General features: G+C 44.5%; 1 protein-coding gene across 3 annotated transcripts in view; it reads left to right on the forward strand.

Annotated features, from left to right (window-relative positions):
* The window catches only part of LOC126465978 (kelch-like protein 26), a 332,331-nt gene that overhangs the window by 254,487 nt on the left and 53,063 nt on the right, over positions 1-24,781 (forward strand). For all 3 annotated transcript variants that reach the window (XM_050096350.1, XM_050096348.1, XM_050096349.1), the window contains exon 4: positions 10,053-10,298. In XM_050096350.1, coding sequence (XP_049952307.1) covers positions 10,053-10,298 — 246 coding nt within the window. The remainder of the gene's footprint in view (positions 1-10,052; positions 10,299-24,781) is intronic.

Raw genomic sequence — 24,781 nt, forward strand, 5'->3', positions numbered from 1 at the left:
GTATTCAACAATGTTGATTTCATTTTCTCAACTATCATTGGCTGCAATACTTCTGTCAACATTATGGGTATTGAACGCATCACCCCGGCCTCAGCTCTTCCTACATCTGAACAGGCCCAGAGGCTTAAATTGCCTACTGTTGAACGCAAGTAGGTCGCCCATTTGTTACGGACCGTAAGATACAGTATTTCAACACAAGTCAACCAATATACTCGTATTACAGCAGATTACTATTTTAGATATGAACATGATTGGTTTTATTTCAACAGACACATTGGTACCCATCATGCAAGATATACTGTGCATGTGTGGAAAGTACCTCCACTCAGCCCATTCCTGAATGAGAGAGATTGAAGTAGTCACCAGTAAATCAGTTAATAGTGAGAGAAGTGTGCAATAATTTAATGGCCATTTATTAATTCACCACCAAGTATCTACAGCACAGTTATATAGCTTTGCAATATGGTGTCGACAATAGACAGCAGCAACATGCCATATTTACCAGTCTAGTCCTTTTCCCACTGATACCTCAAACGTCAATGCAGTGATGGGGTGTCGCTCTCTGTGAACACCATAGCAGAGAAGCAGAGCGATTGCTCGTGTGGACTGCAGTGATGTGCTGGATCTGTGGGCCAAAATTTTATGGCAAAACCACTGACATAGAGGGAAATGCGCTGCAGCTGAAATTTTGTCTGGCCAGACAGAACGGACTGTTTCTGCAGTGGCTGTGAAAGATGCAACAGGATATGATGATAGCTGTATAATAATTCTACCAGTGACGTCCTGTCACATGGCAAGCAGCAGTAAGAAGAAAGAAACATCTATAAAACTTGTTCCCATGTGTGGGAGGAACGGAGTTCGCCCGTTTGACTGTTGAACATTCAATGAACCATTCAGCTTCACCATTGGACTGAGCATGAAAAGATGCCATAGTCACATGGTAGATGCTGTTGGCAGCACAAAACTGTTCAAAATCGGCTGATGTGAATTGTGGTCCGTTGTTAAGACAATGAGCTCAAGATGACTTTTCAAGACAAAAACCAGAAGATAAAGACAAAACCAAACTTCAAGTAGTGATGAATGTCACGGGGGCAGCAAAAGGAAATTTACTGTATTTGTCTACCTTTGACAAGCATCCTGTGTGACAGGATAGAACTGCGAAATCAATATGGGTTTGTTGTCATGGTTCGAATAGTTATGGTCACTCAAAAAAAAGTGTTGCAGCCGAGCCGATTGATGCTCCAAACATTGTAACGAGACATCATTTGCTCGATTTGGGCATCCATTCCCTGCTAAGTATGGTGCATCTGGTTATTGGTGCCTTTCACTCTAGTCCTGTTGATAGTCTTCTCATGAAAGCAGGGATTCCCCCTCTACGCATCAGACAGAGCCAACTCCTTGTTTCTTATGCAGTCGCCATTTGCCAATTCCCTGACCATCCTGTGTACCCTGTGCTCTTCATCAATGAGGAACGTCTCCCTCCTAACACCCACCCACGGGTGGGATTGTCGGTTGGCATGCGTCCCATTTTCCTCTGTCAAGGTCTCCATCTCTCCTCAGTGGAATGCACCCCATATCTTTCCTCCCATACCCCCCATTGGATGGTGCCTAGGCCACAGATAGGACCGGTCTATTCCAGGGTCTCTGTCACTCCTATGGTTTACCAGCATTTTGTATGTGCCGTCCTTGCAGAGTTCCAGGGTGCAGCCATCTTTTACTTTGTTGGTTCCAAGAAAATTGATAATGTGGGATATGCTTTCACGTTTCCTACTGGCTTCAAACACCATTTGTTGCCCAGATCATGTAGTGTGTTCACGGCAGAGCTTTTATCCATTCACAAGGCCTCTCTTTTTGCTTCTCAGGCCTCCCTCCACAGTGTTTTAATTTGTTCGTATTCCACGAGAAGCCTGCAGGCTATCGACTGATGCTACTCTCGCCACCCTTTGGTCTCTGCTATCTGTGACTCGCTCTCTGTCCTTGCGCATGCTGCCTGTTCAGTCGTCTTTCTCTGGGTCATGTGGGCATCCCAGGGAATGAACTGCCTGACCATTTGGCTAGAGAAGCACCTCGCATTTCTTTTCATGATACAGCTGCGGATCTATGTCAAATCTCTCTTTGCCCAAAAGTGGAATGCCATCTGGAGTGCTATTGCTCATAGTAATAAAGGCCTCACAATCAAGGAGTCTACTGCAGTTAAGTGCTCTTCCTTCCACTCCTCTCAGAAGTAGTCCACTGTTTTATGCTGTCTACGCATTGGTCATACCAGTCTCATCCCTTGTTTCCTCCTCCGTAATGACCCACCCCCACAATGTGGTTGGGGAGCCAGACTGATGATATCTCACATATTGGTGGAATGTCCTCATTTTTTGGCCCCCCATGTTAAGTACATTCTTTCTGAATCCTTACATTTAATATTAGCAGATGATCCACAGATTGTTGAACTGACCCAAACAGTCAGTACAATGACATCAGGCAAATTGATTTGAGCAAACTACACACTAGTGACTTTATTGCAACAAATACAGAACTTCCTGTTGCAGGGGGCATAGCGTCCCATCACACACATTGCCATTCTCTGTATGCAACAGCAGAACACCTGACCTCTTGGATAGCACCTGATGATGCGAAAAATAGTGATGTCACTGTGTGAGGAATTTCTTGCAAACCGCGTGGCCACCCATGGCATGTGTACTTCAAAACAACTGGAAGAGCTGGGTCAATAGCAGTTGCTTGGAGCAATACATCAAATATCAAAAAGATAATTTTGAAGATTTTTTTAAATTCCTGCATATTGATTTGTAAACATGATTCCTCAGATGTATCAAATGCTGTGTTGCTGCTTGACCGGTCACAGAGCCAAGTCCGCATTCAAATGGAGGGTTTTAGGTCCGTACAACAACCCCTACAGATAAGTGGACAATATCAGATCCCAATGTTGTAATTTTTGCACTGTCTGTTGTGGGACTGACTTGTGCTTGTACAAATATTGGTGGAACTTGGCAACAGTATAGAAACAGTGAGTACCTCTTTTTACAGATGACTGAACTACACCATGATTTAGTAAATTTCGAGGCAAAAGCAATGGGTCTGTCAGCTGAACCAATTCTTTGGAAGAGCACTGCTCTAATCCCAGAAGAAGATTCATTCATGGCTAACATGACAGGCCTAGCTGGATCAAAATGAATCAAATGATGGCAACTTAATAAGGCATCCTTTAATTGCTGAAATGAAATGTGACCTGACATTCTTCAGAATACACATAAGGAACATTTTTCTGGCACAGCTGGTTCACTGGAGCAGCAATTTGTAAAGCATTTTAAATTAATTTGATATAGTGGGTAAGCTTCCCCACAACAAGTTGAAGTTTCTTAATGTTACAGGGCACTAGCTGAACTTTTATTGCACACAGGTGCAAAGTAGAAGGATGAATTCCCTGCGTATTTATTATGTGTCTTAAATGGTCAAGTTTTTCTTGGAAGAAGGAGCATGTTAAGCCAGAAGCAGAAAGAAATTGAACCAAATGGTCTACATGAGCTAAATGTTCAACTGGCATTTAACCCAAGACAACATTATCGTCCAAATAGTTTATACAGGAAGAGCTTTTGCTGTTGATTATTTGAGGAACCATTGAAAAAAGCAGGAGCTAAAGCCTTCTGAATGATAGCCCTCGAAACTGGAACAAACATAGGCAAGTGTTTATCGCAAAATATTATAGTAGTCTCAGGATGAGAATCGGGGCACAGCTTTAAAAATGACAGTACACAGCTTCGGCTGGCTAAAGAAAAAAAGTGATGTGCACCATACCTGCAATGTTGTATGCAGCAAAGTGGGCCTCCAACTGCACCCAATCTTCCAACCATTCCTCTTCCATAGTATTGAGTGAATGGACAAAACTTAGGTGCAGCAACTGGTGGTGGAGATACTTGCTGGGAGAGGATGTTGTCATTTGTTGTACACTGGGCATCAGTCATTCAACTTGATGCGCTTTGGAATGAACAACTTCGTTTAAAGACATTTCCTGTGGTTGCTCAGACATGTTAAACAGTTGATGTAATGCACAGAAATAATGAAAGGCAAACCCAGTGTAATGCACGGGAGCCTGCATACCGTAACACTTTGCAAGCAGGTGAGGCAAGTCTACAAAAACGACCAACCTAGACACAGTGTGTTGTACCGGATGGAAAATATACTTGTTGGTACAATTGTGGGTTCTTTACTTGGCCCAAGAGGAGACCAAATGGGTACTAAAAATGTAAAATATTAGTTCACTTTATTATAACATAGATAGGAAGAATTTAACTATGTATAATCCATATCCGCAGATATGTCGTGAGTATTCATAATTCTTTCTGGACATAATGTATCAGTTGATACAGATAAAATAAGTCTCCCACACAGAGTACATTCGACAGTAGCTTTCACTTACAGTTCTGACTAAGACACTAATCACACAGCTGGCCTACTAGAAGACAATGGTGTCTTCTTAGTTGATGATCACAGACTAGGTTGAGAGGTACTGTGTTCAGCCATAAAGAAGAGAGTCTCTATCTTTTTAGAGCTGATTGTGGGACTTGGCTGTTTGATACAGGATGCCAAATCGAACACCGTTCAGTCATCTAGTTTCCAAACTTATTTTATTTGGCTACCAGTTTTGGCAATTTACTATGCCATTTTCAGGCCCTGTGTACAGACAACACTGGTAAACAGGGGCCAGCAATACTGGTATTAGTAGATTTCTGTTCAACAACGAATCTACAGAACTATCCCATTACCAGGTACAGTACATAAAGTCTCTGTACATCTATCTTTTAAGAGATGGTTGCGGGACTCGATACAGGATGTACTGTACCTAGTACTGTGACAGTTCCGCAGTAGCCAGAGGAGTACAGTATACTCACCCTGGTGCTCTTCAAATCATGTATGTTCACAGCGAGCTGTCTGACATGTTCAACTGTCGTGTTGGTAGATACCATCGTGCCGAGGAAAAAAAATGGCATGTAAGGGTGGACGGGGTCCCCAAGGATAGTTGCATACTCCTGTTAATCCACCATCCCTTCCAGAATGAAGATGTCCCTAGGGAATGCTATGAAAACATTCACCAGACCATAACGCTCCCTCCTCTTGCCTGGACACTTCTGGCAGTGACATCCTGAATTGTCGTGCTGGTAGGTGCCATTGTGCCGAAGGAAAAAAGCTGTATGTAAGGGTTTTCTTTCAGACATTTCATGCCATACATGCCAAGGCCATCTGTCCGATGGAACATAGAATGTGATTCATCTGAAAAGGCCACTTGTCACCATTCAGTGGATGCACTGTTGCAGTACTGGCATGCAAATTCCAGCCTTTGATGCCAATGAACACAAGTAAGTTTGGGCATCGTAACCAGGTGCCTGCTGCAGGGGCCTATAGGCAGCAATGTTCATTGTATGGTCGTCGAGGAGACACTGTTGGTAGCCCCTTGATTCATCTGTGCAGTCAGCTGGATGTCTATTCAACCATACACATCTCTGCAGAAATCGTTCACCCTTCTTCTGTGCACCACTGTTGTCTTGCTTGGGTAGCATCATTTTGCTGTGCATGGTACACTTAAAACATGGCAGCACACAAACAGTTTACAAAATTAACCATTTTTGGCAATGTTTCCACTCTTGGCCTGAAAAACCAATCATCATGTCGTTTTGGACATCAGATAAATTGTTCTAATTCTTCACTACAACAATGAATGCACTGTTTTTCCACATCCCCCATCATACTTCATAAACCCTCCACAGCTAAAGTTTCCATCTGTGAAAGGCCATTGTATGTTAACGTCAAACATAGGCAGTGGTCACGTTAATATGAGTGGATCACGTACAAGAACAACAACAACTTGATATTACTGTAGAATTTTGTGTGTGTGTGTGTGTGTGTGTGTGTGTGTGTGTGTGTGTGTGTGTGTGTGTGTCATTACAAACAAATGATGTCTCCCACATTCTTGAAATATTTTTGGATGAACAAATGAATTAATTTAACATGGAACAAAAGGGGTTGGTCTGATAAACCTCTTACTTTGGGAGACCAAGCGCTATAGAAATTTTGGATTACATGGAGGAAATGGCCCTCAAATGTGATGTAGCAGCTGTGAAACAAAAAATTTGAGGTATTTGGAGTGCGTAAATTAACGAATACAATAAAGTTCTAAAATCTTCAGAGAGTGGTGCATCAGCAGATGGTACTTGCAAGCCAACTGTTGCCTGGTTTTCCATAGCTGGCAGCACTTTAATCCAACGTTTGTATATGTTGCTACAATACCTATAAATTAAATTTGTTAGAAAATTCTGTGCTGGTTTGCCTGGATTATATACAGGGTGTGTAGCCTTGCATCAACAGAGTTTGAGGAATTATAGGTTACATACAGAGGATTACATTTCCTAACCAATACATTACTTTTAACTAGTTGTTTTATGAGCTACACACAGGTTCTGAGACTGAATAACAGTGATTGTACAGGTGTTACCGAAAAGTTATCTGTCCATGTCATTTATAAAATTCAGGTGTTCACTCTGTCATGAACCTCATTACATGTCTGATACCTTCTAAACATGACATTCCACTGTTTTTGAGCATGTTCATATGATTATGACAGGACCTTCCAATTGTCAATAACTAACTAACTATGTGAAATGTCATTCAGTCTTTAGTGCACATCTGGTGTATAGAAAACTATTATTTCACATTGACATTATTATTGGGAAAGCAATACTTACAAGTTTGTCAGTACTAACAGTTAGCTTTTCACCTGTAGTGAACAGTATTTGTTAACCATTTGGACAAGCATCTATGTGGGCTGGGTCTTTAATTCATGAGGTAGAAATCCATTTGCTCCATTTTATTCTTCCAAAACAATAGCACTAATCATTGTAGACAACAAAACTTCATGTATATTTACAGCATTGCACCTAATGAGAACAGTACAAAGATTCATATTTTTTGTAAAACATATATTACTGAAATTAATACTTGCAGAAGTTTACAAGGTGCTGACAATTGAATCACATTTTACATGTTTCAAAGTTAAACAACAAATGACAGCCAAGTTGGTGCATCTTTATGTAGACTTTGTTTTTCCATATGAACATATGAGGAGGACAAGGTTGAGTTACTAATAATTTTGTAAACAAAAGTCAGTTACAATGACCATGGATATATATTGATACTACAATAAAAAATATATAGTTCCTATTTTTTTGAAATTAAGTTCTTGTTCATAATCGAACATTTGCAAAATGAACAGTTTCTTTACATTATGTTTAATTATTTTACTTTAAATGAAAAGTTTCACGTCAAGTTAGCTATGTTGTTATTTTGAGTAAAGTGAAAACTGAGATTGTGTAATAAATTTCCACTTAAAATGTTTAAATTCAATTTTTGCTATCTCATTGTTTAGCATACTCAAATACTGTTTTTACGAGAAAACCCATTACTAATTGCATGTATGCTACAATTCTTTACTTTTATTGAGTGTGCTTGTTGTAAATGAAATAGTATGATGATAAACTTTGTTACTGTGTTAATGTATTGTGCAAAATCACAACCACGGGATTAACAACTTCAAGTAAAGTTTTTCTTTTATTAACCAAAGTATATTGCATAATTCAGCTGTTAACATGAATCTCAAGTGACTAAACAAAAACTGTATGAAATGGTAGAATTTGTGTTTGGCATTGAATACTTCACAGTTTACATGTAGACTATTTCTCAATGCTTTACAAGCTCCATCATTCGGGAACCAGAGGTTGCTACACATAATATGTAGTACTGTGTCAGTCATTCTGTAGATGTATTACATTGAAACTAAGATGCTCCAGTTCCATGTGCTGGTTGGAACCAAAGACAATAAGAGATGATTACCAACCACACAATCTAAATGTTAGCAGAAAACCTCTCCTGATGAGATTACCGGGATTCAGATGTGTGTTAATATAGTTCCAGACAGGTGCATTCTGGCTGCCTACAGAACTGGGTCTCGCAAGGCCTGCATCATCTGTGAATGACATGTGTGAAAGGTAAACCATTCCACAAATTCCATACGAGATACGAAATAGTCTCCCAGTGCCTGTGCATTCTGAAGGCGCTTCACTTGTAGATTGTACTCATTTTAACGGTGGACTCATTCAGAAGAACGATGGTTGAAACCAACATCTGATCATGCAGATACAGGTTTTCCCTACATCGCTCCAGGCAAATCTGGGATGATTTCTGTGACAGTGCACTGCTGATTTTCTTCCTTGCAAGAATCCAAGCTTGTACTCTGTTTCAAATGAACTTGATGTTGATGGGACATTAAACCCAATCTTACTTTGTACTCGTTTACTAACAATACAAACTGTTACATAACCACTACTTCTAACATGTCGCACAGCACAAATATAAGAGGAAAGCACATTTCTACACTTTTCTCCCATTGAATGCTAAAAATTGAGTGTTACTACATGACACATTCTGCTAAAAATACTCAAACACTCTCTCTCTCTCTCTCTCTCTCTCTCTCTCTCTCTCTCTCTCTCTCTCGAAGGCGTCATGAAAGTGCAGCAAATATATCGTTGTTGAGATTCTCCTATCGGTAAACTAACGCTCTAGGATATGAGGGTTATTCGAATATAGACTGCAATTTTTTATAGGTTTATTTAGGCTTCAGAAAAATTGACATACACAAACTTATTTTTCTAATACTCTCCTGAATGGGAAACACATTTTCCCTTGTGCATAGGCAATTTCTTGATCATGTTTTTTTGTAAAATGAATGAGGCTATGATCAGCATTTAGGCAGTGCCATAATTGTCAAATGTTTTTCATCTGACCGCTTCCTTTAGTGGTCCAAAGAAATTAAAATTGCAGGGTGATAAGTCAGACACTGTGGGGAGGATGTCCTAGTGTGTCCTAGAACAATTCCTGAATTATTTTGAGAGTTCAGGCAGCTGTGGGGTCAAGCATTGGCACACGAGTTGTGGTCACTTCCTGATATCCGAGGTTGTCAGTAACGATTGCCTGAACAGTACTGTAGCTTACGCTGACCTTCGTGGCAATTTTAGCAACTTTTTTCCAGTGACTATCTTCAGCAAGCTGACAAACAATGTGAATATTCTCCTCAGTCATGTTCGTCCTCAGGTAGCATTAGTGAGCTGCATTCTCAGCTCTATATCATTCTCCTAAAATCTCTTTTCAGATGGTTTTATGCCCCCTCTTGTGAGAAACGTGATCATGATGAGTAGCACAAGTGACAGTACCTCTTGCTTTGACATTGCAATTCTGACTAAATAAAAGGTGCCACAATGTTCTAGCCATGCAGAAAACTCACTGGAAACAAAAGTGACAAAGACCAGAGATCACGCCACTTTCAATTTACAAAAAGGCATGAAGGGGAAAAATAGTCCTGTCTATATTTGATTCAGTCGTATCTCGTATCTTAAATTGTCCCTTACTTTGCTGTAACACACACAATCATGTAAGCAAGCTCAGATCATTCATAATCTGTATTGGATACACAACCCACATGTAAACTGTAATAATGAGTAATGCATTCTGAAGGTTTAGAAACAGAAAAGCTAACAATGAGTTCAGTGCACACCATGCCAATTATAAATAAATGATTGGTTGCAAAGGATAAATTCCTAACAACAACAAAAATCTTCTGTATGTGAGCACTCATTCTAAGTTTGTTGGCGAGGTCCTGAAACATTTTGCATTTTGGTAAGTTTGTATTGGTATTTGCTCATTCTAAACAAGAAACTTGCAATTTTAATCACGTCTATTGTTTGCTCAATTAAAATATCTAGACAGACATTGCTGCTTAAATATATAATGTGCATTAACCAGTTCTTGCTTTTTTGTGTAAATAGATATCAGACTTTTTACGTTTCCTACTTAGTCAGGTGTTAGTTTACAATTAAGAGAAAATACCTTACATGCTTTTTTTAGTGTGTCAATGTTGCGATATTGTTTGCCGTGTAAGTTTCCACTGTGCTGCAAGTCAAATTTTATGGTGTACTATATGAATATTACTTCACTTCTAGGCACACAGAGTGGTACTTGCATCATGTAGTGACTACTTTCGTGCCATGTTTACGGATGCGATGAGAGAGTCTCGCCAGAGTGAAATTTGTCTGAACGGTGTGACTGCAGCAGGAATGCGCCTGTTACTGGACTATGCTTACACATCACGTCTGGCCCTCAACCTGGCAAACATTCAGGATGTGCTGTCGGCAGCAAGTCATGTTCAGGTTGTCGCAGTAGTTGAGGCATGTTCTAGTTATCTTCAGGTATGTCCTATGCCACAGTAACATTCTCATCTTTTTGTTGTAATCACAACTAATTAATTAAAAATTTGGGCTACATACTGGTGAAATTAACTGTTCGATGCTATTTTAATGAAAATGTAAATATTTTGCAGATTCTTGGGAGCTGGTAACTATGAAACAATGATGCCATATGCTTATTCTGTACAAAAGAGTTAGCAAATAAGTGACAATATTGTACTGTTCGCATCATGCGATACTATGATTTTTACTTCTTGTGGTAAATTATGCTTTCTTCTTTTCACTGTTTTTCACTGTGTTTTGGGATGAAATGACCAAAAAGTGCTTGATTCATTTGCTTTTGTGAGTAAAATTCAAGCAGGGCGCAAATGCATTAATACAGTGGGCTGGCATTCAAGAAGAATGAGTCTTCACAACAAGGCCTCATCCTCTCTTTTTGCCTGTTTTTGTCTGTTTGAGCTAGTGTTTCATATGTAATGGCCTTTGTGTGTTTCTAACCCCAGTACTGTGAGTATAGTATAGTATAGCTTTAATGCTGTAACAGGTGGTGTGTCTTTTTTCTTTCTTTCTGTTTCTTCTTCTTCTTCCCCAGCTATTGTAATAAAAGGACTTTATAAGATGATTGCTTTGTTAAATAACAGTACTTGGAAGGAATAAAAGTTTCTTTCCTTCTAACATAGGGGGTTGCACTGTGCCATTTTATAAACAAGTATGATAGATTTTTCCAGCATAGAAAGTTTAGTGTATATATAAGCAATTTTAGCTTGTAACATATCTGACATATCATATTGTCAGAAAGATCTCTTAGTTATTAATGGGTCACTTGTACGTATTTGTGAATTTTTAATAGTAATAGCATTCGGAATGAACCACAGTTGGCTATCTTTTTCTGTAAATGCTATCAGCAGAAATTATCTGCCTAACATTACTTTCACAAGCCTAATGGAGTTTCTTTAGCTGTTGTAAGTAACTTATTGTTTTCAAAACTTAGCACACAGTGCAATCTACAGGGTTGTTATAATTAAACTTTCAAACAGCAGTAGAAATAACACCACTGGGCAGAATGACGTCAAATTGCAACAGAATATCATCGGAGAAGGGAGAACACATTTGGCAGAGGAAAAATAAATAGTTAAAAAATGTACCAATAGATGGTCCTGTAAGCATCAGAATTTAATAGGGGTCAACTACAAATGACAAATGGATCACACAACAATGCCTAAGGTGTACACTTGACATTAAACAAAATGTACTGCTCAGTGTGGGTGGGTGTACAGGTGTGATATTATTAGTTACATAAGCCCATCCACCACGGCAAGGCCATATCTGGCGTTTCTGAAATGATGCTTCAGTAGCTGCACAGGAGCATGCCATCAGAGATGCTGGCAATTATGGGAGCTGCTGCTTTTTTTGCAATGAGCCACTCATTTTCATCTGAGTCTAAGAAATGTAAACAGCATGAGGCTACAGATTCAACAGCTCTCGAAGCTGCACTTCGGTATCTTGTAGTGTCATGTAATGGAGGAGGTCAGTTTTTTTATTATAGTTATTCCATTTATTATTCAGAAAGGTGTTGGTGCAGTTGTTGGCCCTGTGAAATCCTGCTCTCATTTAAACAATGGTACTTTCCTTGGAAGACTACTTCTGATTCTCAAGCACAACTACTACTTGCAGCTTCGCTCCTCCATGGCTGGCTATCCTGTTTGTGTGTTGAGGCCCATACAACTCTGAATTTTTCCTGTGGTGTTATTTACAGTAGGTTGCTCGATGGTCTGACAGAAGCAGAAATCCAAATGTTCCCCTTTGATCAGGGTGTCGTTGCCATCCATCAGACGATGAAAAAAGTAGAGGCAATTGTCCGCCTTCTTCTCCCTGCTGTATCAACTGAACTGGGAACCATGCCACCGCCTCCTGCGATTGTCTCATGTATCTTGATGAGTTGGCTGCCCAGGAGATTTGGGTGAAGGAAAAAGCACCTTATCCAGTTGCTCACAAGTTGTTAGCTACCCTCCAGGGGATCCACAAATCTTTTGTGGATACGTGCGTAGCGAGCACGGGACCCCGAGCTAATGTGGCCTTCCTTCCTTTCCAGGCTGCATACCTTCCCTTTCGGCATCCTTCCCCATCCCCCATCTTCGAACCCCCCCCCCCCCCCCCCCTCACTTCTGGCTCTTTCCTTCCCTTTCTCCCCCTCTGGGAGTATGGTTTGTGCCTACGTCCGGAGACGGACGCTTGTAAATGTACCGCATTCTTCGCCTTCCTTGCTTGTATGTCTTCATCTTTCTTTGTCCTTCTCTTTTCCTTACCTCTTCTCTTTACCTCATCTCTTTACCCTTTTCTCCGCTGCGGCGTTTGAGACCTCTCTTCTTTCCTTTCCCTGTCTCATTCTTCCTCCCTGTGCGTGTCTGAAGGCCGACCCATGCACTTCCATGCGTAGCCGGTGACGGGGTAACGCGTAATTCCCCGCCCCGGGTAGACAGGTAGGACACGTACGTACCCCCTGGTAACGGCCAGGCCCAGGGAGGGGTGACTACCCGAGCTGATACCTTCCGAAAGTGTCGATTGGTCCCTCCATCCGTTTGTCGGGAGGTGTGACCTGAGGTGTGAACAATCACATAAGGCGGGAGTGCCCTCAGTGAGGGCCCCCACAAGGGAGGAGCGCACCATCGGAGACGCCGGTAATCATGGGGATTCTTCCGCAATGGTTTCCTCGCCTTCCACTATGTCTGCTCACAAACGTAAGTTCACTGAGTCTCAGCCACAGACAGTTCTTCCATCGTTGCCACAGTTCCTTGTTGTTTATCGGTCTGACGAAGGTCACGACTTCTCCACAGTCAACCCTTTCATTATTCAGAAAGGTGTCGACGCAATTGCAGGTCCTGTAAAGTCTTGTTCCAGATTACGGAATGGCACCCTGTTGTTAGAAACACACAGTGCCCTCAAGGCACAAAAATTGCTGCGTACTTCTCTGCTCCACACCTTCCCTGTCCGGGTGGAACCGCTTCGTACCTTAAATTCCTCGCGTGGAGTCGTTTATACACGCTCCCTCGATGGATTGTCTGACGAAGAAATTCAGCACTACCTATCTGACCAGGGCGTAACGGCTGTTCATAGGGTTATGAAAAGGGTTGACACGAACATCATTCCAACCCGCACTGTCTTCTTGACATTTGACAAAGTTCAACTCCCATCGAAAATCAAAGCAGGCTATGAGATAATTTCCGTTCGCCCTTACATCCCAAACCCTACGCGTTGCTATTGGTGTCAGCGGTTCAGTCACACCAGCCAGTCTTGTTCCAATCCGGCCAAATGTGTTACGTGTGGCAAGGATGCCCATGAGGGTGCTTGTCCACCTCCATCCCCTCGCTGCAGCAACTGTATGGGTGACCACGCTGCTTCCTCTCGAGATTGCCTCGTTTTTCAGGACGAAAAGCTCATCCAGGAAATAAGAGTGAAGGAAAAGGTGTCGACCTTTGCTGCTCGAAAATTATTCGCCAGTCGACAGCCCACCGTGCCTCAGACAGGAAAATACAGCACTGTCCTTGCTTCTCCTCGGCCAACAAAGGAGGCGGCCATGCAGACTTGCGACCTCACCTTTAGTGCCACGGTCGTCAGATCGGCCAGCGCAAAGATCGCCCGTTCAACCTCCCCACTTTCGCCTGCCCACTCTATGGCTCACCCTTCGTCGGGTTCTGCTAAATCTCGAGCCCAAAAGTCAGACACCAAGTCTTCGAAAAAAGAGCCTACTCGTGAAGAGTTTTCACGTACCGCAACTTCACAACCATCGGTTCCTCCTTCATCTAAACATCATACTTCCAAGAAGGCTACAAAGAAACCCAGTTCCTCTCCTTCTCCGCCAAGGCGTGTCCCATCTACAGCACCACCTGGCGGAAATCGCCCTCGGCCGTCTTCTGTGTCGCCGAGGCGCACTGCTGGTGGCCGGTCAACCGGCCGATCGCTGGTGGCAGGAGCTGCTCCTGAACAACCTATGGATCAGGATCTTCTGCCTTCGGCTGAATGCCATTCCATGCTGTCGGTCGCAAGCTCTGAGCAGTCGTTGAGTTGACAGCAACCTTGGTCACAGTCCTTAATTTTCTGTTCACCCTATGTCCATTATCCACTGGAATATCCGCGGCATTTGAGCCAATCGGGATGAATTGTCGATCCTCTTACGATCCTACTCGCCGGTCATCTTCTGTCTTCAGGAAACAAAGCTGTGTCCCCATGACCGCTTTGTTCTCCCTCATTTTCAGTCCGTCCGATATGACCTCCCCTCTGTTGAGGGCACTCCAGCCCATGGAGGACTCATGATTCTTCTCCATGATACTCTCCATTATCACCCAATCCCCTTAAACAGTTCCTTCCAAGCTGTCGCCGTCAGTCTTTTTCTTTCTGGATACACGTTCTCTCTTTGTACTGTATACATTCCATCCTCCACACCCATGGCACGAGCTGATCTCCTTCATCTTCTTGGTCAGCTTCCACCCCCCTATTTGCTGGTTGGGGACTTCAATACCCACCACCCGCTTTGGGGATCTCCACATCCTTGTCCACGTGGCTCCCTATTGCTAGACGTCTTCCACCAAGCGGATCTAGTTTGCCTCAACACTGGGGTCCCCACATTTTTGTCTGCCTCCACGACAAATTTATCTCATTTGGATCTTGCCGTCGGTACTGTTCCGCTAGCTCGGCACTTCGAATGGTTCGCCCTTGATGATACACACTCCAGTGACCACTTTCCATGTGTCCTTAGACTGCAGCCTCAACTGCCATATATGCGCCCGCGACGCTGGAAGTTTGCCCAAGCCGATTGGACACTTTTTTCGTCTCTAGTGACATTCGATGACCGCCACTTTCCCAGCGTCGACGATGAGGTCACACATTACCGACGTTATTCTCACAGCTGCGGAACATGTAATACCACACACCTCCGAATTGCCCCGGCGCCCCCCAGTTCCTTGGTGGAACGAGGCATGCCGTGACGCAATACGTGAGCGGCGATGTGCTTTTCGCATTTTCCGTCACCATCCTACTTTGGCCAACTGTATCCGCTATAAGCAGCTCCGTGCCCGATGCTGTTGCGTCATCCGCGATAGCAAGAAGGCAAGCTGGGAATTCTTTATTAGCTCATTTAACACCTTCACTCCCTCCTCGGAAGTTTGGAGTCGGCTTCGACGGTTCTCAGGCGCGCCTAGTTTCTCCCCAGTCTCTGGGCTCACTGTCACGCATGATACCTTAGTGGACCCCATCGCAATTTCTAACTCAATGGGCCAGCACTTTGCTGAGATTTTGAGCTCTTCAAATTACCCGCCAGCATTTCTCCCGAAGAAATGTGCAGTGGAAGTGCGACATCTTGCTTTCTCCTCTCAAAATCACGAAAGCTACAATACTGTTTTCTCCATGCGGGAACTCCAACATGCCCTCTCTTCTTCTCGCTCCTCCGCCCCAGGACCGGATGGTATCCATGTCCAAACATTGCTGCATTTATCCACCCATAGTCTGCGTTTCCCCCTTCGCCTTTATAATCGAATTTGGACCGACAGTACTTTTCCCAGACAGTGGCGGGAAGCTATCGTCGTTCCCGTTCCGAAACCTGGAAAGGACAAACATCTCCCCTCTAGCTATCGCCCCATTTCTCTCACGAGTAGTGTCTGTAAGGTTTTGGAGCGTATGGTGAATTACCGTTTAGCTTGGTGGCTGGAATCCCGCAGTCTTTTAACACCTGCCCAATGCGGATTCCGAAAGCATCGTTCTGCAGTTGACCATCTTGTTGCTCTCTCCACTTATATCATGAACAGTTTTCTCCGGAAACGCCAACGGTAGCAATATTTTTTGATCTGGAGAGAGCATACGATACCTGTTGGAGGACAGGCATCCTCCGCACACTGTTCTCTTGGGGCTTTCGAGGCCGGCTGCCCCTTTTTCTTTGCGAATTTATGGCAGAGCGCACATTTAGGGTGCGGGTGAACACTACTCTCTCCCGTACTTTCTCCCAAGAAAACGGGGTACCCCAGGGCTCCGTGCTGAGTGTTGTACTTTTTGCCATCGTCATAAATCCAATTATGGATTGTCTCCTTCCTGATGTCTCGGGCTCCCTCTTTGTGGACGACGTCTTCGAGGATGTCTCGATCGCCTCCACTCTTGGAGCATCGAAACCGGCTTCCGTTTTTCTCCCAGTAAGACCGTTTGTGTAAATTTTTGGCGACGAAAGGAGTTTCTTCCACCCTCCTTACATCTAGGACCTGTCAACCTTCCGTTTTCAGACGTCGCTAAATTCTTGGGTCTTATGTTTGACAGAAAACTGTGCTGGTCCTCCCACGTTTCCTATCTTTCGGCTCGCTGTCTGCGATCCCTCAACACCCTCCGTGTCTTGAATGGTACCTCCTGGGGAGTGGACAGAGTGGTCCTTCTCCGCCTCTATCGCGCCTTAGTGCGCTCGAAATTGGACTATGGAAGCATAGTCTACTCCTCTGCTTGGCTGTCTATTCTTCGGCGTCTCGACTCTATTCACCATCGTGGATTACGTTTAGTGTCTGGAGCTTTTTACACCAGCCCTGTGGAAAGCCTTTATGCTGAGACTGCTGAACCTCCGCTGTCCAATCGGCGAGCGGTCCTGCTGAGTCGTTATGCTAGCCATCTGTCTTCCATGCCTGCTAATCCAGCCCATGACCTTTTTTTTGATGCCTCCTTTGATGTAGGGTATGCAGGCCGCCCCTCCTCCCTACTACCACCAGGAGTCCGCTTCCGTCAACTGCTCCATTCTCTTTCCTTCCGCTTTCCTAAAACCTTCTTGACAACTTGGGGTACAGCACCGCCTTGGCTCCGTCCCCGGATCTGCCTGCTCCGAGACCTGTGTCGATTTCCCAAGGATGGTACCCCTTCACTTGTTTATCGTCGGGTATTTGCTGCTCTATGTGCACAAATGACGGACGCCACATTTATTTACACCGACGGCTCGAAAACATCGTTAGGTGCAGGGAGTGCCTATATTGTTGGCGACACCCCAAATCACTTTCGGCTTCCCAACCAGTGTTCGGTTTATACTGCGGAGCTTTACGCTGTTCTCTAGGCTGTCCACTACATCCGCCGCCATCAGCGGATACAGTACGTTATCTGCTCAGATTCTCTCAGCTCTCTCCTCAGTCTCCAAGCTCTTTACCCTGTGCACCCTCTGGTCTACCGGATTCAGGACTGTCTGCACTTGCTCCACCTGGGGGGCGTCTCGGTGGCGTTCCTCTGGCTCCCGGGACACGCTGGTATCTGTGGGAATGAGGCGGCCGATATAGCGGCCAAGGCTGCAGTCTCTCTTCCTCGGCCAGCTATTCAGTCGATTCCCTTCACCGATCTACGGAGCGTTTTACGTCGCACAGTTGTTCGTTTATGGCACGCGCATTGGTCGACACTTCCCCATAATAAATTGCGGGACGTCAAAGCTCTTCCTTGTGCTTGGACCTCTTCCTCCCGAACGCGTCGTCGGGAGCAGATAATTTTAACTAGACTTCGGATAGGGCACTGTCTTTTTAGCCATCGACATCTTTTAAGCGGTGATCCTCCCCCACTCTGTCCCCACTGCTCTCAGCTGTGGACGGTAAGACACCTTTTAATTGAGTGCCCCTATTTTAATCCGTTACGCTCCCGTCTACAGCTATCGCCTGATATATCGTCAATTTTAGCAGATGACGCACGCTCAGCCGATCGCGTTCTCGAATTTATTAGTGCCAGTGAAATGACGTCAGTCATTTGAAGCTTTTTTTGGGGACAACCAACCCCTTTCTGTAGTGGATTTTTAAGCCTTCCTTCTGCTTTTAGTTTCTCATATTTTATGACTTTCGTTCCCATTGCTGCTGGTTTCCATTTCCGGTTTTTTATTGTTTCCTAAGTCACAGACCGGGCGCTAATGACCATAGCAGTTTTGCGCCCTAAAGCCAAACAAAAAGTTGTTAGCTAGTTGGAAACCCTGCATTCTACCATCTGGTACCTACAGTACAGTTATTGATATCTCTTACTCCACGAAGTACATGACCATGCAGACATGCGACCTCAAATTCAGCATCATGGTCGTGGGAACTCTAAGATCCTCTTTGATGGTGTCGCCGTGTGGTACCCTCACTCGGCGGACATCCGTGTTGCTGGTGCACATTACCAGCCATTTTACTGCACTAGACTCAAGAGGCTGACAGCAGAAGAATGCTGACGCTCCTGTAGACCTCATGGAGAAGGATCGTCATTCCTCTGTCCCCTGAAGCAGCAAGTTTTCAAAGGGTGGCATTCAGCAGCCACCGAGGTGACATCCCTCCATTTTTTCTTTGCCGTGACTCTCCTCCAATGGAATATTCGTGTTCTTCACTCCAACAAGGATGATTTATAGCTGCTCTTTGCATCATAGCATCAACTTGTTCTCTGCCTCCAGGAAACAAAATTGCTTCCTCGTGACTGCTGTGACCTTATGCATTTCTTCTCAGTCTGTTTTGACCCCCCTCCCCAATGTGGGAATTGCGCTGCTCATACGGGGTAACATCTCCCTGACTACTTGCCTTCAAGCTGTTGCAATTTGACTTTTCCTTCCTCACTTGACTTTTTCCCTTTGTGCAGTTTACATTCCTCTATAATTTAGTGTCACCAGGGCAGACTTTGTACAGCTTGTTGGGCACCCCTTTTTGCTGCTTGGCGACTTTAATCCACACTATCCCCTTCGGGGTTCTCCCAGAACCTGTCAGAGGGGTACCTCCTTGGCTGACCTCCATCAACAACTTAACCTCTTCTGCCTTGACGCAGACTTTTAGACTCCACGCACACCTATTTACATTTGGACTTATCCTTCTGCACTGCCCAACTTGCCCATCATCTCGAGTGGTCTGTTCTCCCTGACACATACTTTAGTTACCATTTCCTGTGTGCTATCTGTTTGCTGACTCCTACCCCACCTACGTCCACACCCAAATGGCAGCTTACTGAAACTGACTGGAGGCTTTACTCCTTCCTGGTGACCTAAAACAAACATCATTTCCCCAGTTGTGATGACCAGGTGGAATACCTTACAAATGCCACAGAACTTTCCATTCCGCAAACTTTCTCTTTACCATGCCATGTACCAGTCTCTTGGTGGACTCGGGCATACCATGACAAAATTTGCACACGGAGACGTGCTCTCCATGTTTTTAACCATCATCCTATGATGGTAAATTACATTTGTTACAAACAGTTGTGTGCACATCAAAAAAGCTAGATGGATTTTATTTACTAGTTCTTTCAACAGTTCCACTCCCTCTTGGGTGGACCAACCTCCGATGACTCCCTAGGACCAAGATCCATTCCCAAATTTCTGCACTGACAGTATCAGATGATGGCCTTGTGGAACCGATTACTGTCTCCAACCCTTCGGGCCACCATTTTGCAGAAACGAGCAGAGGCGGCTCAGCGGTACCCTTCTCTTCTCAGAATCATGAGTGCTACTATGCTGCCTTTACTAAGAGAGAGCTAGATAATGCTCTCGTTTCATCCCTATCCTCCACCCCAGGGCCAGATGATGTTCACATTCAGATGTTCCATTAACTTTCTCTTGCAGGCAGGCACTTCTTAATACATACAACCACATCCAGATGAAGGGCACATTTCCCAGACACTGGCGTGAAGCCACTGTCATACCCATACCTTAGCCCGGTAAGGACAAACACCTTCCTTCTAGCTACTGTCCCATTTCTGTCACTAGCTGTGCTTGCAAGGAGATGGAACATATGATTCTGCCCAGCTGGTATGGCGGCTCGAGTCTCGCAATTTACTAACCACTGCATAGTGTGGGTTTCAAGCACAGCTTTCTGCAGTTGACCATCTTGTCACTTTGTCCACCCATGTTATGAACGGTTTTCTGCAGAAATACTAGGCTGTAGCCATGTTCTTTGACTTGGAGAGAGCCTCCAACACCTGCTGGATGACTGGTATCCTCCATGTGCTGTACATGTGGGGCTTCTGTGGCCACCTGCCCAGTTTCCTTCAGGTGTTTTTAAAAGACCGAGGTACATGTGGGTTCTGCTTTGTCGGATACCTTTAGCTCAGGATTCCATCTGAGTATCGTCCACTTTGCTATCACCACTAACCAGATAATGACTTCTCCCACTGGGCATCTCTGGCTCCCTTTTCGTTAACGATTTTGAAATCTATTGCAGTTCTCCATGGAGTCGTCTCATTGAGCATCGTCTTCAGCAATGTCTTGATCTTCTTTACTCCTGGAGCATCAACAATGGCATTCATTTCTCCACTGTCAAAACCATTTGTATGAATTTCTGGCGGTGCAATTGGCTTCTTCCGTACTTATATCTTGGCCCTGTTGCTCTTTCGTTCATTGAAACAACGAAATTCCTGCGGCTCATGCTCAATAGAAACTTTCTTGGTCCTCCCGCATGTAATACCTGGCAGCCCGCTGTATGTTGTCTCTCAGCAGCCTACTTGTCCTCAATGTTACTTCCTGTGATGTAGATCGGACCACCCTCCTCAGTTTGTACTGGTCCTTTGCCCGTTCGAAACGTGACTATTGGTGATTTGTTTATGCGTCTGCACGTCCATTCCTCTTACGCTGTCTTAACACTATCCACCATTGTGGTGTCCATTTGGCCACTGGCACCTTTTACACTAGTCTGATTGAGAGTCTGTATGCTGAAGGTGTTGAACTACCACTGTCCTACCGCCGTGACTCTCCCCTCAGCAGGTATGTCTGCCATGCATGCCTTCTTCAATGACTCCTTTGATCACCAGTATGGGGCATGTCCCTCTTCCCTACCTCCTGGAATTCGCTTTTGGACCTTGCTCTGGCAGCTTAACTTCATGCTATCTGCAACGTTCCTGGTGGGTGTGACCCCTTCACCACCTCGGCTTCATGTGTTCACCTTGGCCTTCATTTGCTTCCTAAGGACACTACTCCAGCCTCACTCTATTACCTTCAGTTTGATGGTCTTCGCAGGGCACCATAGTACCTTTGTGTATACTGATGGCTCTCAGACTGACCGTAGTGTCGGGTGTGCCTTCGTTGTTGGTGCTGACATTTTTCGGTATCGGCTCCCGAAACACTGCTCAGTATTTACAGCTGTGCTCTTTGCCCTGTATCAGGCCACCCCGTACATCCAGAAACACAGACCTTTCAATTGTGTCATCTGCACAGACTCTCTGTGCCCTTCAAAGCCTCTGCATGCTGCACAACGCCCATCCCTTAGTGCAACAGATCCAGGAAATCTGTCACTAGCTCATTCTTGGTGAAACCACTGTGATGTTTATTTGGGTTCGTGGTCATGTTAGACTGACAGGAAATGAGGCCGCTGATGCTGCTGCCAAGGCTGCAGTCGTCGTACTTCAGACAGCTCATTCTTATATTCCCTCGGATGATATCTGTGTTGCCCTGTGTCAGCAGGCGGTGTTGCTTTGGCATCACCACTGGTCCTCCTTTCATGGGAACGAGCTCCGGGCTATTAAGTCTCTCACAGCGGCTTGGATGATCTTTCAACCCTGTAGCCACAAGGAGATCATTTTAACAAGGTTGCGTATTGGGCACTGTCTCTTAGGCCATCGCCATTTGTTCAGAGGTGCTCCCCTGCTGCTTAGTGCACATTGCACCCAACTTTTAACTGTCCACCATTTCCTGACAGAATGCCCTTTTTTTAATCGCTTATATTCCCATTTGTGTGTCATCTGAGTTATTGGCTGTTTTAGCAAATGACGCACTGGCTGTCGACTGTGTTTTACTTTTTATCCATCATAGCAATATGGTGAAGGACATTTAATTTTTAGTTCTTGACATCCATTTCTCTATTGTGTATTTTATAGACCTTTCTCCACATGCCTGTTTTTAGCTGTCTTCTCTTATGTCGATTGGGATTGACGTGTGGTCATTCTTAACTCTTCTGTCTTCGTGTTCTATAGCTCTGACATGGACGCGTATAACCCTAGTTGTTTTTCTGCCCTGAAACAAAACAAGACTAAATTTCGACTTCTCTCATTGCCTTCCTGTTCACTTTGACCTTTCCATTGAGGATGGCATTCCATCTCAAGGGGAGTCATACTGCTCATTTGGGATACGTCAAGAGCTAAACCATCTCATTCAACAGTGGGCTGCAAGCTGTTGCAGTCCACATTTTCTTTCCTCGTTTCACCTTTTCACGTCTACATCCCTTCGTCATTTGCTGTCACCAGGCAGACTTAGTCCAGCTTATTGGTCAGCTCCCTTATCTCCTTTTGCTGCTCTGTGACTTACAATGCTCACCATCCAATTTGGGGCACTTAAAGAACTTGTCGGAGAGGTTCCCTCGTGGCTGACCGTCTCGCTCAACTCAACCCCATCTGTCTTAAACACTGGACCACTCACGTTCCTTCCACACTCCACGCACATCTATTCCCACTTGGACCACTCATTCTGCAATGCCAAGTTCGCCCGTCATTCTAGTGATCCCTTCTCTCTTTATACGTACTCAAGTGATCATTTCCTGTGCACTATCCGTTTGCCGACTCTTACCCCACCTGGGTGTAAACCCAATTGGCAGCTCTCTATGGCTGACTGGAAGCTTTACTCTTCGCTGATGACCTATGATGAACATCAGTCAGTTCTCCAGTTGTGATGACCAGGTAGAGTAGCTTATGAACATTATCCTTTGCACCTCACAATGTTCCTTACCTCAGTCTACTTCTTTACCACACGATGTCCTGTTCTCCTGGTGCACAGAGGTGTGCCATGACTCAATGCACACACGGAAATGTGCTCTCTACATTTTAACCATTATCCTACAATGGTAAACTGTATTTGTTGTAAAGACTTGCTTGCGCAGTACTGTTGGGTTTTACGGAATAGGGAAACAGCTTACTGGATTCCCTTTTCTAGTTCCTTTAACAGTTTCACTCCCTCTTCCATTGTGGGGCAACCTCTGTCAGCTCTCTGAGACTGAAGTTCATTCCCCAGTTTCAGGCCTGGCCGTAGCAGATGTCGTTGTGAATCCTATTGCTATCTCCAACGTCTTGGACCACTATTTTGTAGAGATTTCAAGCTCCACCACTATCACACTGCCTTCCTCCCTCAGAAACAATTTGAGGAGGCTCAGGTGATTTCCTTCTCCTCTCAGAAACGTGAATGCTACACTGCTGTCTTTACAATGACTGAGGCTGACCATGCTGTCACCTCATCCCTATGTTCTAACCCAGGGCTGGACTATGTTCACATTCAGATTTTGCTGACGATCTCTCTTGTGGGCAGGCACTTTCTCCTTTGTACATAGAATCACAGAGGGCACATTCCCCAGATGCTTATATGAAGGTACGGTCATACCCACACCTAAGCCCAGTAAGGACAAATAACCTTCCTTCTAGCTACCACCCCATCTTTCTCACAAGTTGTGTTGATGAACATCAGTCAGTTACTAACCACTGTACAATGTGAATTCCGAGTACATCGTTCTGTAGTTGACCATGTTGTTAAACTGTCAACCAACGTCACAAATGGTTTTCCGTGGAAATAGCAGACTGAGGCTGTGACTTTTGATTTGGAGGAAGCCTCAGACACCTGCTGGAGGACTGGTATCCTCAGTACTCTAGTAATTGGGCTTTGAAGGCTGCCTACCCCATTTCCTTATGGAATTTTTAAAAGACCAAATTTGCAAGGTACGTGTGGTTCGGCCTTGTCTGATACCTTTATGCAGGAGAACGGGTGTCCCTCAAGGTTCTGTCCTGCTTGTCGCCTCTGCTATAGCCATTGACCCTATTATGGACTCCCTTGTTATCAATGGCTTTGCGGTCTATTGCAGTTCTCCATGTACTTGTTCCTGGAGTGGCATCTTTAGCGATGTCTCAGTCATCTTTACTTGTGGAGCTTCGACAATAGCTGTTGCTTTTCCACTGACAAAACTGCTCATATGAATTTCTGGTGGCTCAATTGGTTTCTTCCACTGTCTTCACATCTTGGGCCTATTGCTCTTTTGTTGGCTGAAACTATGAAATTCCTGAGGCTCATGCTTGATGGAAAAGTTTCTGGGTCCTTACATGTGTCTTACCTGGCTGCATGCTATATCCTGCCCCTTAGTGTCCTACGTGTTGTAAGTGGTACTTCCTGGAGAGCGGATCAGACCACCCTTCTCCGTTCATGCCAATCCCTGTCCTTTTGCAGTTCGACTATGGGTGTTTCGTTTATTCCTCTGCACATTCGTCCATGTTATGGTGTCATAACACAACGCACCATCGTGGAATACGTTTGGCCACAGTTGCCTTTTACTGTAGCCCATTTGAGAGTCTCTATGTAGAAGCTGCCAAACTCCCACTGTCATAATAGCATGATGCCCTCATCAGTGAATATGCTTGCCATTTCTCTTTCATGCTCAGCCACCCATCCTATGCCCCCTTTTCCAATTACTCCCTTGACCACCAGTACGGAGCATGCCCTACTTTGTTACCTCTCAGATATTATTTTTTTCTACTGCTCCAGCAGCTTAACTTAATGTTACCTGCCACATTCTTGGTAG

The sequence above is a fragment of the Schistocerca serialis genome, chromosome 1 (assembly GCF_023864345.2).
Source record: "Schistocerca serialis cubense isolate TAMUIC-IGC-003099 chromosome 1, iqSchSeri2.2, whole genome shotgun sequence".
Taxonomy (NCBI): domain Eukaryota; kingdom Metazoa; phylum Arthropoda; class Insecta; order Orthoptera; family Acrididae; genus Schistocerca; species Schistocerca serialis.